Here is a 19448-nt window from a genome sequence, read left to right as displayed (position 1 = left end):
TACATTAAAGTTTCTCAAAAAAAATCCAAAATTCAGCAAAAATCATGAAAATTAGAAAATGTTGCAGAAAAATAACAGAATCAGAGAGTATTTCACTATAATATATAATTTCTTATTTTCTTTTTTTCATCTCTTCTCTTCTCTTTCATCGTGGCTTTATTAAAAATAAAAAGCAGGTTTGAGTTGATGGCCGGGGTGTGAGCCCGGGGCTGCTGCCGATGATGCAGAGATGGGTCTTTAGTGTCTATAGTTCATCCATGGCGAGTTTGGAAGGAAAAGAACTGGAAGAGGAGAAGGAAACTGAAGCGAAGGCAGAAGCAGATTCGGAGGCGGAAGCAGATTATATTATGTCTAGTAGTTATTACCAAACAGTTTTCATTTTTTGATAAAAAATTATTTTCATAAATCATTTTTTGATAAAAAATTATTTTCATAAATCATTTTTTTAATAGATCATAAACAAAAATGAAAAAAACGATAGCAAAGAGAGCCTTAGTAACTTCTAAGTCAATCAATAACTCACAATCCATGGATCAGATGATCCTCCAATTCTGGTCAAAGGTAGGAAGGTCTGAGAAACAAATAATATAAGAAAATTAGACAACCAGTATATATTTAGCAATTCAAAAAAGGCTCTTATGACTTGTAGCTACTGTGGTGATTCAGTTGCAAGGTCCCAGGTGATGATTCCTATGGCTGGTTGGTGGTGATACCAAGTCATAACCCCTCTACCTTTTCCCATCTTCTTTCTTCTACCTTTCTGTTCTGTCATTTTCTAGCAATCTCCTGTCATATCGTGGCCTTCTTTAGGTAATATCTCTTCCTCTTCAGTCTTCTTATTATTTCTTTACCATACATACTGGTTACAGTTGAGTCGGCGCTCTTTTCTTAACATTCAATGAAACTAGACGGTCTAATTGTCTAATCTATTCATAAACACTCCCATCAAGTTGATGCATAGATATCTCTCATGCCCAACTTGAATACAATAGGATTGAATGACTTAGAAGACAACCCTTTAGCGAATACATCAGCTAGCTAGTTCTTTGAAGGTAAAATGGAAGGGAAATTAAGCATTGTTCAAGTTCTCCTTGATGAAGTGTCTATCAATCTCAATATGTTAAGTCTTGTCATGCTGAACTGGGTAATGTTATGCTGATTGCCACCTTATTATCACAGTAGAGCCTCATAGATTCATCAGATGTTACCTTCAAATCTCCAAGTAACACCTTAAGCCAAATAGTCGCATAGACACCTTGTACCTTTCGCCTAGGCCCCCTCCAATGCCTTGGATTACCTAAATGTTGTGACAACTGAGTGGATCGCTTGTCACAGATTGGCCCATTTTCTACTATGCCGCAAGACTTTTGACACTTCACACTAATGTGGGACTGGTTGGAAGAACCCTATTCGGTTCACTTATGGTCCCACCCAAACAAATAAACACTCGAGTCCAAGATTAAATGGAAAAACAGTAAATAGATTTATGATTATATTTTTTTATAATAGAGTGGCAATTCTGCGAAAAAGTTGAAGTTCACAAGGGTGGCAGATCTGTAATTTACTGGAACTCTACAACAAGAGCAAGGATGCAACTTTCTAGTAGCAAGGGTAAATTAGGAACTAAGGATATTTAGGACAAGAGGGATTAAAGAACTAAGGAGAGGGCAATATGGGAAAACAATGTTTAAAATAAAAGAAGACTCAATCGTGGAGTCATATGGTGGCAGAAACTCAGCAGGTTCAAAGGATAGAACTCCTATGCTTCTCAGTTCATCCTAGGGTTTTAACGGAAAGTAGGTGACGGATAGAGCTGTTGATTATGCTCCAACAGAGGTCCAACCGACAACCAAGTTGCTGATATTGAAGAACAAAGGTTGCAGATAGCGGTAGATATTGTTGCAGCCAGTTGCAGGTGTTGGCTCTCACAACTGTGACAAATTACGAAGCTCACTCTCAAGGGTTTGAGTTGCCCTAGGATATAGAACCCTCGACCAAAGTTTCAGTCCCAACCGATCAAAGGAGAAGGAGATCGATCCTCTTGAACTAGGGCTGCAACTGTCACCCAGAAACAGTGGTTCGAGCAGCAAGGAAAAATAAGGGTAAGGAGAAGAAGAAGAAGAATAAGAGGGGAAGGGGGTTCTCGCACAGCACTCACACCGCAATCACAATGAGAAATTTCTCCATTAATTCATTCAATTCTCCAAATCTAACCAATATTGTCCAGCGGTTACATATGAATAAGAGAAATACATCTCAAGAATGGAAACTTGTTCTAATAGGAAATAAACAAAAACTGAAAATCAAAATACTACTCCTACATATTTACTTCTAAAGCAAGGATAATCAAATAATACTAAGAAAGGAATAAAATCTCTTATGGAACCTACCAACCCTTGCCAGACCAAAAATTGATTTGGGTCGGTTGTGTCTTGGCTTAGGCCTCCAAAGAGGGTCGGTTCAGTCCAGCCAAGCCATTGCATCTGCATCAGCTCGCCTCCTCTAAAAAGAACTTGACTCCATCAAGTTTTGATGAGGTCCAATAATTCCGTCAAAGTCAATGTCAATGCACCTGAAGAGAAAATTACCAGCTGTCCTCTTGAGTTTGAGAAGGGGAAGAAACTTCATCTCAAGTCCACCATGCTAAAGGGAGTATGTATTCTCATAACCACAGTGCTTGGTATGTATTCTCATAACCAAAGTGCTTGGCTTTCTTGCCGAACAACCATGGGCGCCTTAAAAGAATATGGCAGACTTTCAAAGGGAGAACATCACATTGCACTTGATCAATCAATCCGCAGATGGAATACGTTAGAAAACACCTTTCATTAATTTTCAGATTATTGTTGTTCACCCACTCAAACTTGTAGGGATTCAATGAGGCTCTGTCTTCAGACCCAAACTGCGAACATCTTCAGTGACAACGTCGGTGTAACTGTCGGGGTCAATCACCATATTACACAAGCTATTATTGCATCGCACCCTGGTCTAAAGGATATTAATCTCACTAGATTCACGGTCACACTCAGCATCCAGAGTTACCGTACTTGTTTTCGGTTGCTCTTCTGGTACATAGGGTATAATTTTTTCCTTGTCAATGTACACTAACAACCAGTTAGGACACTGATTAGCCCGATGTTCGTACCCCTTGCACGTGAAGCACTGAATAGCCTCCTTCGGAAATACGGAGTTCCTATCATAACCACGCCGAGTTGGGGAGTACAATCTATCTAAGCCATATGACGAGGAGGGGAGTAAGGACGAACCGGCCATGTAGGTGCTGTTAAAGAACCACTAGCTTGTGGACTTAATAACCGAAACAGATTTCTCTTGAGAAGACTGTTGTGGGCGAGAGCTATCTCCTCTAGAATGTGTCAGAAAAAGTCCTCCAAGCATAAGGCTTCTTCAGACTTTTCTCAACTTGATAGGCCACCTGAACTACTTCCTCCATGGTAAATAGTTTACTGGAGGCCAATGCGGCGCTAATCTATGGACGCAAGCTGTTGCGGAATTGATCCACCAAGACTTCCTCATCCCACTCAAAGTCAGATCGAATGGATAAGTAGTGGAATCTAGCCACATACTCCTCAATTGGCATTATCTCAGCTACACAAATTTGAAGGGTACATATTGCCTCTAATCGGTCAGTTGGAATCGTCTGTCCATCGCACCTCGCATCTCAACCCATGTAGTAACTTGCCCAAGACCTCGAGTCCGGTTTTGCTGCTGGTGTTTTATCCACCAAACTCGAGCTATGCCTTTCGATTTTCCCTTTGCAAATATCAACTTTCTGGCCTCTGTCAAGTTGCACCATCTGAAGAAAATCTCCAAACTATGAACCCAATCAAGGTACTACTCTAGGTTTTGGTCCCCATAAAAATCAAGGACATCCAATCTCGTTGCCTTGCCTGCTCCATCATCATATTGTCTAGCCCCATATTGTGGTAGTGGCGGTGGTTAAGGGTGAACGTGTGGTAATGTGGGGTGATGTGTAGCAAGCCTTGCGGCACAGAGTTGGAAGAATTCTCAGATAGCATGAGATTCTTTCCTTCCTCAAAAGTTGTCAACCTGTCAACGGACACCTACAAAGAAGTCACAGTCTACAGAGAAGTGGCATTATTAATGAGCATGTTGACACTTCCGTCTAAAGTAGTCACTCGTTCACTAAGATTGACAATAGATTTGTCAGTTTCCTCTTTATGTGAATCAATCCGTTGAAGAAGATCATTGTTACTCACTATAATTGTCGGAATTTTCGGCTCTGATACCAAGTTGATGTTGGACCAAAGTTGGAAGAAGCCTATTTGGTCGCTTATGGGCCCACCCAAACGAGTACACTCAAGTCCAAGATTAAATGGGAAAATAGTACATAGATTAATGTTTATAATAGAGTGGCAATTCTGTGAATAAGTTGAAGTTCACAAGGGTGGAAGATTTGTAATTTACTGGAACTCTACAACAAGAGCAAGTATGTAACTTTCTAGTAGAAAGGGTAAATTAGGAACTAAGAATAAATTTAGGACAAGAGGGATCAAATAACTAAGGAGAGGACAATATGGGAAAACAATGTTCATGATAAAAGAAGACTGAATCGCGGAGTCATCCCTTACCTCCAGCCAAGACCCATGGCGGCAGAAACTCAGCAGGTTCGAAGGATAGAACTCCTATGCGTCTCAGTTCATCCTAGTGTTTTAATGGAAAGTACGTGATGAATAGAGCAGTTGATTATGCTCCAAGTCTCCAACAGAGGTCCAATCAACAACCAAGTTGCTGATATTGAAGAACAAAGGCTGCAGATGGCGGTAGATGTGTTGCAGCCAGTTGCAGGTGTTGGCTCTCACAGCTGTGAGAAATTACGAAGCTCACTCTCAAGGGTTTGAGTGGCGCCATGTTAGACAACTCTCGACCAGAGTTTCGGACCCAACAGATCAAAGGAGAAGGAGATCAATCCTCTGAACTAGGTCTGCAACTGTCGCACAGAAACAGAGGTTCAAGCAGCAAGGGAAAATAAGGGTAAGAAGGAGAAAAAGAAGAAGGGAAAGGGGTTCACGCACAGCACTCACATCACACTCATGATGAACAATTTCTCCATCAATTCATTCAATTTTCCAAATCTAACCAAATTGTCCAGTGGTTAAATATAAATAAGAGATACATCTCAAGAATGGAAACTTTTTCTAATAGGAAATGAACTAAAACTAGAAATCAAAATACTACTCCTATGTATCTACTTCTAAAACAAAGAGAATGAAATAATATTAAGAAAAGAATAAAATCTCCTATGAAACCGACCAACCCTTGCTGACCCAAAAAATCGGTTTTGGTCGGTTATGTCTTGGCTCAGGCCTCCAAAGAGATCGGATCGGCCCAGCAAGCCAAGGCATCTGCATCACTCACATTGCAAAGCTATTCTTCAAAGTAGTGTAACTACATGGGCTACCATAAACCATTGTCTCTAATCGTGACGTAAAGTTTATGAGCTATTTTTGGAAGAGAGAAATACCATTTTTTCTGAAAAAATGTATATTTTCCGTGAGTTTCACGTGGCCAGTTTCCACCAGGTGGGGCCCATGGGAGGTGGTTGAAATGACTGAAATTTTGACAAAATAGTGCATTTTTGTGACCAAAATGAGTGAAATTTAGACCGAAAAGAGCAAAGCGAGTGAAATTTCAGCTGAACTTTGCTGATTCTTAGTCGCTTACCATTTCATCTCGAACATGTTGAAATTAGCAACATTTCATTTAATTTTTTTAACTATGGTCCACATCACACTTAAGTCAATATGGGCAAGTTACGCAGGTAAGAATTTTAAGTTTGATTGTGATTTGTAAAGAGGATTCAGCTAAGAGTCTTCCAAGCCATCTCCATCTCAAATTCTATCTTCTTCCTTGAATAAAAGTAATCCGTGAGGCACTTTGATAGCCCACAATTTTTATTTTGAAGATAAGCTGGTTGTTTCTGCTCCTCTTCTCCATTAGTGAAGGTCCTTGAGTATGATCAAGGAATCGCTGTGTTCAAACAAGGCTGATTGCTGTTTTATCCATCCAACCAGCATGCGTTGTGAAGCCTGGGTGTTTTTCTTTTGTTATTAATCTTCTTCCTCCATCTTCTCCATTAACCAAGTAAATGCTCCTCTGATTTTTCTGCAATTCCTATTTCTGATCTAAATTCATATGCAAGGTTTTTTTTTTTTTTTTTTTTTTTTGACATGAATTATGGTTGAGGAAATCTGGCCATCAGATTATCCTAATCTTTTGATAAGCTGTTCTAAGACCTAAAGGACGAACTCGATTAGAAATTCTCCCTGATCAGACCTCCTGATCTGGAGATATTTCATTATTCCAATTCTGCCCCTTTTATACAGATTTTGTTTTTCTACAATTCTGATTACTGTATCAATTTGATTATTCCGATGGGTAATTGTTGCTAAGATCTAAATGCTAATATCAGATTCAATTGGATATTGAAGTTCTGGTCTTCTGTTTAGCAACCTGATCTTGGATCGAGTAAAGAATTTCAGCAAATCCCTTGTTTTGCTAAACTTGACCTGAGTTTAGAGACCATCTAAAGCTCTTGATCTTGATACATTAGATTTCTCCTTCATCTGGTTTAATGTTCTCTGGAATTTGATTCTGTTTGGTACTGTTTTCATTATTCAAATACAGTATTACATTACCTACCCTTCCAATTCAATCTAGATTTAGATGCTCCAACAAGATGTGACTTTTGGATTCAACTTCATCACCCATACTTGCAGTAACGAAGGTACTCTTTAAGTTGAGATCCTTGGGCAATGCAGCTCTAAAAAATGTCAAAATTAATAATTAAAGAGAAAAAGCAAAACCAGTAATGCATCATTCTTTCTAAAAGTGTCAGTGGCCATAGAGGTTCATCTTGATTGCCACAGTGTTTCCTTGAATTAAAGAATGTAAATGATAATTTCATAGATGAGAGGAAAGTCTGAAGTATAAAAAGCAGTCAAAATGAGTAACTAACCCAGTCAAGAATCATTCCCTTTTGAACCTGACCATTCCCTGCATCCAATGCTTTTTGCCCTGTTATGAGTTCCAAAAGCAATATGCCAAACCCAAATACATCAGTTTTTTCAGAGGACTGCCCTGTAGAAAGATACTCAGGAGCAATGTGTCCTACAGTTCCCCGCACTGCAGTAGTGACATGTGATTCTCTTTGATCTAAAAGCTTAGCCAGCCCAAAATCCCCCACAACAGCCGCAAAACTTTCATCAAGTAAGATATTTGCAGCTTTGACATCCCTGTGAATGATTTTCGGGTTACACTGTTCATGTAAGTATAACAATCCACGAGCAGCTCCAAGGGAGATACGCATACGTTTGCTCCAATCTAAAGATGGTTTTTCACAACGATGATCTGTACATAATAGTTAAGCCTAAGTAAACAAAAGAAATGAAAACATCGGGAGAAAACTGTAGTGTAAAAGCTAATTCTGTTTGAAATAAATATACTCAAGCAGAAGAGAACAACAAAGGGAGAAAGCAAACCTCTCAAGCGATCAGCAACACTCCCATTTGGCATGTATGGATAAACAAGTAACCGCTCATTGGACGTCATACAGAAGCCATACAACTGTAAGAGGTTCCTGTGTAAAGCCAAGCCAATCATCTCTACTTCAGTTTGAAACTGCACTTCTCCAGTAAAATTTGGATCCTTTAACCTTTTCACTGCTACCACTGTCTTATTCCGGAGAAATCCTTTATAGACCACTCCAAAACCACCTCGACCTAAAATGTTCTTGGGACTAAAATTATTGGTCGCAATTTGAAGTTCACGAAAGGAGAACCTCTGTAAATGACCCATGTCAAATTCAAAAACTTGCCTCTCTGCAAAAAATATTATGAAAATATCAGAAATGCTCAACTTTTTCCTTGTGCCTGTTTCCCATGAATAAAAGTTAAAGAATCTCCAAATTATGAGGTACCATATGAGAGAAAAGGAAAGCTCCATCTGCACCAGTGCATCCAACAAACAATCAGCACCACAGAAGCCACAAAAGTGCAGCTGACACCCACAGCCATGGCAACTACCCATTGATGATGGCCACTATTTTTTGGTAATGAGTTGGTGGCTGTAAAGAAAGCATGAGCAATGTTATATCTAAAAGATAAACTCCTACCATAATCACTCTTACCAGGTTTTGTTATATTACCATTAAGTGGTTTTGAAGCACCAGTACAAACTTGTAAGAGTGATGGCATGCAAAGGAACATATTTCCTGCAACACTAAAAGGAGACCATATAGCTTCAAATGACTAGTACAGAAAGAGAGTACCTTAAATTGAGAATAAAAATAAAAAAAGAACAACAAACTCAGCCTTCTCCCAACTTAATGAGGTTGGCTACATGGATCCGTGCAAGACAAAAGGAGAAATGAAGATGAAAGTAAAAACGAAAGAAGCACCGCACTAGCAAGTCAGGAATTGCCCTACAATCGGCTCTATCTGAGGTTATACTCATATTTGGAACAAGATCCAGACTGTGCATGTCATTCCTCACTACTTCTCCTATGGTCATTTTAGGTCTGCCCCTAGCTCTTTTAGCTCCTTCAATCGAAATGAGATCACTCCTTTAATTGAAATCAAATCACTCCTCCTTACCTTTGAATATAGATCCAATGACATGCAATAGAAAATTTGTAAATTTCAGTAGGGAAAATGTTTTCTATCTGGGAGTGTAGGGGTTGCGCCCAGACACAGAAGCAGGCAAAATGACTGCCCCACCGCCCATGCAAGGTGGAAATGTCCACCTTGTCGATGCTTTCAGGTGCGCTTTCATTGGCCACCCACGCTGGTCAGCCCCTGCACTCCCAGACAGAAAACAGTCTCCCATTTCAGTATTACCAGAACCCAGATACCAGATATGACCAGCTCAACATTTCCATAACGTGGAACTCCGGGTTACAAATCCCTAATTTTGGGTTGCCATACGCCTACAAGTAAAGAACATTGGAAAATTCTGTTAATATATTGAAAGTTCAGGACCCTTTTAGGTAAAGCAAACAGGAGCTGGGGAGTTATTGGTAAATAAATTTGGAAGAAAGGGGGTTTTCTGGAATTTAGACTAGAAAGGGGAAAAGACAAGCAACCTTAAGAAACACAGGGTGATGCAGATTCGTGGCCATAAGTAAACCTCCAAAGATGGCTGGTAACAGGTCCTTGTACTGGCAGCAACAAGAACGAGAAAACTTGCCCAGAAATTAGGGTTTTTAGGGCTTAATGGGAGAAAACCTGCGGCTGGAAGAGGAGGCCTCAGCTGGCCTTGAAAAGTGGATTAAGTGCCCCTTTTGTGGTCCTTGTCAAACCCTTAAAAGGGCTCTTGAACCTGATGATCTCAGGTTTGGGAGATCTGGCCAAAGTCGATCTAGCCCAAAACCCTACTCTGCTCTTTATCAATCTGACTGGTCTTGCTGATCTTAAATCTCCAATGGTTGCTGATCTTCAAGGCTTCAAGGCAGCTTCAATAGGCTTCAAACGCTCACTCACAATGATCAAACAAAAAATAAATAAATAAAGTACAGAAAGAAATGAAATCGTTGAGGGGTTGACAAGGGGGAAGAAAAGGGCAGTTTGGTTCAGGCCTCTCACCTTCCCCTGGGCATTTCACCCTCAATTTTTTGGGTGGCTCCCCTCTCAACTTGACTCTCTCAGCCATGGAGTAAACGCTCAATTTCACTAATCAAAACTTGTCTTAAAACTTTGTTTATATAGCCTTCAAAGCTAGTAACAAATAGGAAGTGCTAAACTAAGAAACAAAAACTGAATTAAAACTAATAACAAAAACTTCCTAACTTTTACGCTAAGCATCCACAAAGACAAAATTGCAGCCTTGATGGTGAAATCAATAGAGCTAAAGGGGCTGCTTCTAGGAGTCTCTTTCTTCTTCAATCGATGGGAACAATTGTGGGGCTTCTAGACGACAAAACTGAAGAGGGAAACATAGCTACTCAATGGAGAAAAATGAACCAATGCTGAGACAAAACTGAACCAGGAAATTGACCAAAGATTGCTGGTTCGATTGGGACAAAATTGAACCAGATTTGGTTCTTTGACTAGCAGCTCGATCTACATCACCTAAAGGAGGCCGTAGTGGGAAACAAGGTTACGTACACTCCCATGCACATCTCTCAAAGGCCACCAAAAATTATCAACCATTCATCCCTGTCTTTATAGCTCCTTTATTTTCGGATCAGCCACTTTTTCTCCAGTGCATGATGTCTAAGCTTGGCATAGCTCCCTTTCCTTCAACTCCTTCCTCTGTTCCTGCCTCTTACCTTGCTTAACCAGGTATCTTTCATGGCTCTTCTAGTTCTGTTCCTTCTTGGCTCCTCGATTCAGGAGCTTCAGATCACATGACTAGTTCCTCTGACCTGTTTTATTCATATCTTGTTTGGGTAAGGACAAAGTTCTAGTTGCAAATGGATCCTTATCGTCCATTTCTGGTAAAGGTTATGTTTTCCTATTATATCCTTGTCCTCTATTCTCCATATACCTAATCTCTGTGCTGATTTTCTTTCTATTTATTGTCTCACAATTGAACTAAACTGTTGTCCGGTTTTATTCCACTCACTGTGTTTTCAAGATCTAGTGACAGGAGAAATGATTGGATATGGTAGGGTATATGATGGGTTGTACTATCTGGATTAGAATCTCACTACTATGCCTCCACAAATCTCTACTCATACTCTTCGAACAAATCGTGATCTTCAACAAGTGCATCTGTGGCACCAACGTCTTGACTCCTTTCATACTTTGAGTTTATTATTTCCTTCTTTGATTAAGAAATGTAGCCCAGACACACTTGTGAGTTGGTAAACATACTTGCTTGGGGTGGATTCATGGTTTATTTCATTTATTGATAACTACACTCGCCTAACTTGGCTTTATCTCCTCCATACTAAATTCGATGCCTTTACTTCTTTTTTCTCTTTCATTTTATGATTCAGACACAGTTCAATGCCTAGTTTGGATTCTTTGCAGCGATAATGCTATAAAGTATACTAACAGCTTGGGTCAATTTCTAGATGAGCAAAGTATTATAAACCAAATATCAAGTGTTCACACCCCAGAACAAAATGGTATTCCTAAGCAGAAGAATTGTCATCGTCTTAAGTATCCCACTTTTTTATTCACCAGGAATGCTCCTAAATATTTTTTTTTTTTTTTTTTTTTTTTTTTTTTGGGGGTGGGGGGGGGGATGTAGTCCTAACTGCGGCCTATCTCATCAACAGGGTACCTTCAAGGATCCTTGATTTTCAAACCCCTGTTAGGCTTCTCCGATTCCATCTCTAGCCTCCCAAATTCCTCCAAGGGTGTTTTGGTTTTGTTTGCTTTTCTCGTAACTCCACCCCCTCCAGGTCTAAGCTAGATTCAAGGGCTTTCCATTGTATCTTCCTTGGATATTCTGCATCTCAGAAGGGATACAATTGTCATCATCTTCCATCCCGCCGCCTCTGTCATTATGGATGTCACCTTCAATAAATCTGATTCCTACTTCCAGTCATCTCTTGGGGGGAGAGTATTACAAAAGAGATTCCTCCTAGTCCTTCTATCATTTGACACTGTTCGTATTAAAGGGAAGAATACAAGATACTGTAGTAAGGGGGAGAATGTTGACAGTCCAATACCAAAACTGCCCAAACCAAACTTGCTCACCTACTCACAAAAGAAGATTGAAACAATGCAGCCCCACTACCGACCTAGCATGTCAATCAGACTTCTTGATCCACTCCTCCATCTCAAGCAGGAAATAAGGATTCTCTCATTGATAATGATGACATTAATGTTTCTATTGCTATTAGAAAAGGAGTTAGAGCATGCACTAAACACCCTATTTCTACCTTTGGCTCTATCCCCATCCTATAAGGCCTTTGTTTCTTCTCCATCGTTTGCATCTATTCCACAGGACTAGTAAGACGCTATATTTGATCCTAAATGGAAGGAAGCTATGGTGGAGGAAATGCAAGCTCCTGGGAAAAATGGCACTTGGGACCTTATTTCTCTCCTGACAGGTAAACGATCAGTAGGATGTAAGTAGGCACTCACCATAAAACAGAAGGCAGATGGTAGTGTTGAAAGACACAAAGCCGAGCTAGTTACAAAGGGCTTCAACCAAACCTACGGTATCTACTATCAAGATACATTTGTTCTTGTAGCCAAGATGAGCTCAATTAGAGCTCTCCCATAATGTGTTGCTAATTTTGGGTGGAGGATTTAGTAGTTGGATGTCAAAAATGGTTTCCATGGAGATCTTAAGGAAGAGGTTTACATGGATATCCCTCCAGGCTTCGCATCTCCATCTACAGCCAGTAAGGTGTGCAAGTTAAGGAAGTCACTTTATGTCCTTAAGCAGTCACCAAGGGCTTAGTTTGACCAATTCATAAAAGTGATACAGAAGTTCGATACAATTAAGTCATGTTGATCACACTTGGTTTGTTAAGAAAAAGGATATTCAGGTTACTTCATGCTCTTATTATATATGTTAATGATATAGTAGTAACAAGAAATGATGACATTGAGATTTCCAAGTTGAAAGCTTAGTTAGCCAAAGAGTTCAAGATAAAGGATTTGGGACCTGTCAGATGCTTCTTAGGAATAAAGGTAGCAAGTTCCAGCAATGGTATCTTTAAATCCCAAAGGAAGTATGTATATCCCAAAGGAAGTATGTACTAGACCTTCTCAATGAGACTGGTAGCTTGGGTTTAAACCTGTTGATTCCCCTATCAAGGTCAACCACAAACTCAGCAATGAAGGTGGTAATCCAGTGGATAAGGAAAGATATCAGAGGCTTGTTGGTAGATTGATATATTTCTCCCATACCCGGCCAGATATAGCATATGTTGCGGGAGTTTGGCCAATTCTACATGCTCCACAAACTACACACCTTGAGGCTGTAAATCGAATTCTGTGATACTTAAAACCAACTCCTAGAAAGGAAATTTTATTCTCCAATCATAGCAATTTGAAGTCGGAAGCCTTTACCAATGCAGACTAGGATGGCTCTACAGATGATCGATGATTTACTTTTGGATGTTGTACCTTCCTTGAAGGAAATCTGGTTACGTGGAGAAGCAAAAATTAACTAGTGGTATCCAGATCCAGTGTAGAAGCAAAGTACTGAGCAATGACTCAAGGTGTGTGTGTGAGTTTATATGGCTTAAGGTGTTACTTGATGATCTGGAGGTGACAACATCTAAGGAACAGATGAGACTCTACTGTGATAACAAGGCAACAATCAGTATAGCTCAGAATCCAGTCCAGCACGATGGGACCAAGCATATCAAGATTGATAAACACTTCATCAAAGAGAAGCTTGAACAAGGCTCAATTTGCATTCCATACGTCACTTCCGAAAACCAGTTAGGTTATGTATTTACCAAGGGTTTAAATTGTAAGGTATATTTCATCCTATTGTATACAAGTTGGGCATAAGAGACATCATCCACCAACTTGAGGGGGAGTGCTAAGGATAAGGATTATGACTAGTATGCTAGGATAAGGACTATGACTCAGCCTTACCTAGTTTTCCTTAATTGTAATCCATTGTAATCCTAAATCCTCTCTGTTAATAAGGTCCTTTCTCACTCTAGACAAAACAAATCATTCTTTCATTATCTTATTCCCAACTCACTAATATGGGGCCTTAAATGCAAGTGTTTATCCTAGTTGACCCTCGTTTAATGCCTCAAAGTTTTGTTGTTGACAAGAACCATTCTTCCACGCATAGATGGCTGGTTCCAAAATTTTAAAGGATCTTATTTCATACCAGGCTTGAAGCCAAGAATTACAAGTTGTTCTGATAACACAAACAGAAACTAGTGGTGCTCTCTTAAGGCAAATTTTCTACTTTCTTTAGAAAAAATTCCACAAGAACATTAATATTCTTATTATATTCAATTATCAGTTATAATCCAAATTAGAGAACAGAAATTTCTTAAAGAATGGCGAATCACTGTAATACAATAAACATTAGAGCAGCCATGAATTTCATGGAAATTTTGCCACTGGAGAAACTAGCAAGCAATCAATCAGAGGATCTGATTTCTTGCAATGTAGTTGCTCCTTTGTCAAAATTCCTAAGAAAAACCATGAAAGAAATTAAGAAAGGGCATGCAACCCCCCCCCCCAAAAAAAAAAAAGTTGTCTTTACCAAGATACCAAGAGAATTATTTCAACCTTAAAGATCTCACCTGTATCCTTTTGCAAGTATTTTTGGAGTGGGACCACTAAGATTATTGAATGACAGATCCCTGTTTAATCCCATTAGGGTGAATATTATAACTAATTTAAAATTAAGAGAATAAATGATGATAACACAAGATAGAACACATACAAGAATAGAAGACCCGTAAGATTAGCAACCGTTCTGGGAATGTGTCCAGAGAACATATTCTTGCTAAGCCGCCTGAAAATTTTCCATGGCAATAGGAAAAAATCATTACATAAAAATAAGAGGCTAGCATTCCAGTAATTCATAAGAAAAGTCTGTTTCTCTAATTAAAAGGGAAGATATACTCACAAGGAACTTAGATGAGTCAGAAAGCCCAAAGAGCTAGGGATTTCACCAATAAACTGGTTTCCTGAAAGATCAAGAGTCTGAAGCTCCGAGAGCTTCCCTATCTCGAGAGGGAGAGGACCAGATATTAGATTATTCTGCAATAACCTGCAAAATTACAATGATGTTACCGCAATATCCTTATTGAGCTTCTTGCCATGCAAAAGGGAAAAAATGAGATAAGTTAGCAGCAAGTGAAGGATGGAGATTGCCACCAGACAAAATTATTAAAAAGGAAAGCTTGAATTTGTGATACCGCAGGAAAGATACAAAACTCAAGAATATATACTAGATCAAACATACTAACAGACCTTTATTTAACAAGTAATGCAAGTTTTTTCAAGCCCCTGTCCTTCAATATTTATTTTTAAAAACATAAAGAAAATTAAGAAATGCAGTTATCTACGGAGAATTTAGAATTATCATGAATCATGAACCAAATATCAGTGAACCCCAGATTGCAAGAACCAGAACCAACTATGGCTGCATAATGTTAGCATAACACAGTGAATAAATAACAAGCCAAACATTATCACGGACAAAATAACCTCATGGTATGTGATAAAAAAGATTTGACCTCACCACCAGCACTACTTGTAGTGGTCCTCCCTCAAACCCTTGTACAACTGCTATGGATAACCCTTTCAAAACTTAGATTACCCTTCCAATCAAAACACTATCCTCAAAGTTATCTTCCCAACTAACAAAAGAAGATCCATCTTTTTGTAAGAATGTGCAAGGAAGTTTTAAATCTACTACTGCTTATAAAGAGAGTGATTATCAATTACATAAGTCTTAACGACCCAAATAAGGAGCTTAGGCCAATTACAGTTTCACAGAAGAAGACTTGGCAATCTTGGAACCAAAAGCTATTAATTACGTAATGACATATAAGAACAACGTCGGCAGCCATCTGTTGACAACGTTAGCAAAAACATTCATCACTCACATTGTTTGAAGGTGACTCAAATTCCCAATGTTGGGAGATAGCGTACCAGACAAGCCCATGTTAGCCATTTCACTGCATCGATATAAAATAGAACAGTAAGTAAAATTAAAGATAAAAAAAAATCCCTAGGTGAGGAGAAAGCAATCATTGAAAGAAGGATGGAACATGTATTTCACATCAAGACAACCAACGAAAAGGGAAATTCTTTCCCCTAACTAAGGATTGGAAACTCACAGTGAAATGACAAAACCATCAGGGGAGCATCCAACCATGTTCCAAGTGCAGGGATCAACGGAGTTAATATCCCATCCATCAAGAACATAGAGAGTATCTTTCAACTTGCTCTTTACAGACATCAAAGCTGCCACTGGTATTCGAACAAACAACTCAGAAACTCAAAGAGAAAGAGAAAATCAAGGGGTTCTGTCATTTGTTAAGCAAGCCTACCCTCATAGTTAACGCCCTTTGGAGAAAGTAAGCTGTCCGACGATTGAACCAACGGGAACCAGAAAAAGGAGAAGAAGAACAGCAGCAGACAAAGCATAACGCATTCCATGGAGGAACCAGGAAATGAGACGGCGACAACTGATTGGGTTTTTAGGGTTCGCGGAGACTGTTTTGGCACTTGGGACGTTGACCTGACAATTATCGATGTTGGAGAAAGAGAAGCAGCAGGAGGAAGAAGGCATTAAGGGAGGTGAAGCAAGGAACATAATAATCAGATCGGCCATTGATGATGACTGATGAGGCTTCTAGTATTTCTCTAGGGGAGAATCTAATCAAACGACCTCGGGAAGCTCTTCCGAAGCCCTAGAAAAATGAAAAATGAAAAATCAAATAAAGTAAAACGTCCTCGGGAGCAATGAAGAAAGAAAACGGAGAAGTGCGGCAGTTCCAAAAGCGGGAAAGCTATTGCCTCTTGAAAATCTGGCAATGAAACAAATTGTCACCTTGTCCCCCGTTAATTAAAATAATTATTAATGTTTCCTCATGCTTGAACTTTTAAGTACTTTTAACTTTTTAAGTATTCTACCTAAAAAAAAAAAAAAAAAACTTTTTGAGTAAACCTTTTTCACCCTTTATCCAAAAATAAAAATAAAAAATCTTTTTCATAAAAAAAAAGATTCCCCCTAAGGAAGCGGGCCTACACCAGCATGGAAGCACATGTGGAAGTATCGATGGCAATGGGATTTTCGTCATTCATGGGAGTGGGGGTGGTCATTTCCCACTTCTTGTGTCTAGATATAGATTGTCTTATGGGTTTCCTTTTCCCTCAAAAAGTGCTTTTAGGCTTAAAATATGTTTTACCAGAACGCTACCCGCTTATTCGGCCACTGCACTACCACACAAATAAATAGGAGGTTGTCAGAGGCATCTTCAGTACATTGGGGGGGGGGGGGGGCATTGCAGTCTTTTTGTCCACGTATGTGTCTACACACACAAGTGGGTAGTTTTCTTTTTCCCAAGACAGAAACCTTAAAACCTGCTTAGAAAGCATTCCCTACACCCAGACATAGCTGGGTGTGACAAGACCCAATTGCCCCTATGTGTTGGGTATTTTCAGGCACAGTTGCATATGGGGCGTAGAGGGCACGAGTGAGCGGAGTTCCTTCCCATTAAATAAACGAGAGGGTTTCTTGAAAGGCAATGCGGGCCCCTACTCCAACGCGCAAGCCAATGTAAATGAACGCGGAAGCATCAACAGAGGTAGGAGTTCCACCTTTCTTGAGGGGTGGGGGTGATCATTTAGCCGTACTCTGTGTGTGGGCGCGAGGGCCATGCTGCCTTTCAGGCTTCTTTTTGTTTAAATTTTTAATTGAATAAAGGGAGAAATAATGCTACTAGTCTACGCTCTCAAAGCCCAGAAACATAACATTGTGAACATTAGAGGGGCAAGGATGTCTTTTAATCTATGTTTGGACATAGGGTAAGTGTGTCAAAATGGAACCGGAACCAACTGCTTACAATCAAATTGAACCGAACCACGATTCTAATTTCATAGGTTCTATTCTTGGTTCAGTTCAAAACCGGATAATCGATGGCTGCACCGAATGGAAACCTGGAATAGAAACCATACGTAAAACTTGAAAAACATTGACCAAAATATTAAGCAATAAATGTGTCATGGGGTGACTAAGTGAGCTTGTGACTGTAACACTTTAACCGAAATAAGTTACTAATCCTAATGATTTCTTTTTTAACCCTTCTACATTTACAACTTACATTTGCCACTCACATGTTTAGTTATTTAATATAGATTAAAAGTAATAAAGTTAAAAATTACTATGCTTAGTAATCAGATAATAAAGGCTATATAGTATTTCAGAAATCCTCGTGTTTTTTTTTATTTATTAGAAATCCTTCAATTTAACTAGGTTAGTTTTTTCTTCCCTTGAATGATTTAATATGTCGAGTATATATATATATATATATATATACACACACACACATATATAACAAAGATAAAATCGAATTTGAATCGGTACTACAAAAACCTAATAGGAACTGATGAAATCGCACCGTAGATAAAATGACTCTGATTTTATCCTATTCTTTATCTGGTGCGATTTTGATTTCTACCTCCCAAAATATGCACTAAACCAGAATTATGTTAAATAACAAAAAAATGGATTATTTGACACCTCTAGCATAGAGAGTGCAGACATATACATTTTTTTATTTCATGAATTGATTTTGTATGTGGACTAGGGGTGTCAACCGGCCGGGCTGGGCCGATCTCAGTCAAGCTTAATTGGGCTTGATGACTTGGAAGCTTTGCACCATGAACGCATGATTAATTAAACGGGCCTAACTTTGGGGGGCATGGTACTGTTTATAATTGGGCCAATCGGTGTCTGGCTTTAATCGGGCTTCCTTAAACGGGTCTTAACTGGGCTACGGACCTATTTAAGTCTAAATGGGCTTTAAACGTGCCTACTTTAAAACTATTTTCTTAAGTGGGTTGAATGCCTAGAAATATGTGAGGCAAATTTTTGATAAAAAAGAGAAATTATATGAGATTATGGTTGTTCTTACAAAGAAAAAGAAGAGATTATGACCTTTATAACTTACAAAATAAAACTTAATTAAATCAAATCCTATTATAAAGCAATAGGTAAGAAAGCTTAATTTGTTTTTTACTAGTAGTGGAAAAATAAAAAATTTATGTAGTATTAAAGGGGGTCGGGCTACAACGAGTCGGTTCAAGCCGGGCATATAAATGTGTTGGTTCGGTCAGGCACCCGACAGGCTAGCTACTTGCATCATGAATGTCCGTTTAATAAACGTGTTGGGCTTATTAATCGGACCGGTTCAAGTCGAGTCGTAAACATGTCGGCCTCGGTCAGGCCCATAGTTAGCAAATTCGGATTCGGGAATTATTCGGGCGGAGAATTATTCAGAATAATTCGATTGATTAATTTAAGGATTCGGTCAAAAAAGCGGTCAAAAAAGCTTATTGGGTTTTTTTTTTTTTTTTTAAATATTGTTTAAGTGGACCGAATAATTCTGTTTAATTCGGATTCGGTCCGAATTATTCGCGCTTTATATTCACTTTTGAAAAAATTGCGAATTTTACCGAATTTTATTTTAATTCGGATTCGGTCAGAATTTTTGATAAAATTTGGAAAAATTCGGTTCGGCCGAATAATTCACGAATTATTCGGCCGAATTGATAACACTAGTCAGGCCTACCAGTGCAGGCTCAAAATTGACACCCCTAATGTAGACCTCCATAGTCCACAACCCACACTCCGCAATCAACAGGCTTTGCCATTAGTCCAGCAAAGATATACAATTCCAAAGTCACCCCTACATGAAAGAAGAATTAAATTAGGCTAAAGGAGAGAGATTTGATTTTATTCTAAGCTATTGGGTGGTAGATAGATAAATCCACACTGTCCATAGTTGGAGA

The 19448-nt window shown here is 39.1% G+C and overlaps 1 protein-coding gene across 2 annotated transcripts in view; it reads right to left on the bottom strand.

Moving 5' to 3' along the window:
- Window positions 1-16456, bottom strand: part of LOC122093960 (probable LRR receptor-like serine/threonine-protein kinase At5g45780) — a 19673-nt gene extending 3217 nt beyond the window's left edge. Inside the window, exons 1-10 of one of the 2 annotated variants that reach the window (XM_042664522.1) lie at window positions 15983-16455; window positions 15770-15902; window positions 15536-15607; window positions 14551-14694; window positions 14365-14436; window positions 14222-14281; window positions 8186-8259; window positions 7958-8104; window positions 7521-7859; window positions 6998-7389 (exon numbers count right to left, since the gene is read on the bottom strand). In XM_042664522.1, the coding sequence (XP_042520456.1) occupies window positions 6998-7389; window positions 7521-7859; window positions 7958-8104; window positions 8186-8259; window positions 14222-14281; window positions 14365-14436; window positions 14551-14694; window positions 15536-15607; window positions 15770-15902; window positions 15983-16091 (1542 nt within the window). In that variant the 5' untranslated portion in view covers window positions 16092-16455. Of the gene's footprint in view, window positions 1-6997; window positions 7390-7520; window positions 7860-7957; window positions 8105-8185; window positions 8260-14221; window positions 14282-14364; window positions 14437-14550; window positions 14695-15535; window positions 15608-15769; window positions 15903-15982 lie in introns of both variants that reach the window. The other variant, XM_042664523.1, reaches the window with a different exon arrangement.
- Window positions 16457-19448: the final 2992 nt, after the last annotated feature.

Source organism: Macadamia integrifolia, chromosome 11 (assembly GCF_013358625.1).
Source record: "Macadamia integrifolia cultivar HAES 741 chromosome 11, SCU_Mint_v3, whole genome shotgun sequence".
Lineage (NCBI taxonomy): Eukaryota > Viridiplantae > Streptophyta > Magnoliopsida > Proteales > Proteaceae > Macadamia > Macadamia integrifolia.
Note: the sequence above shows the minus strand (reverse complement) of the source record. Positions and strands in the feature narration are given on the sequence as shown.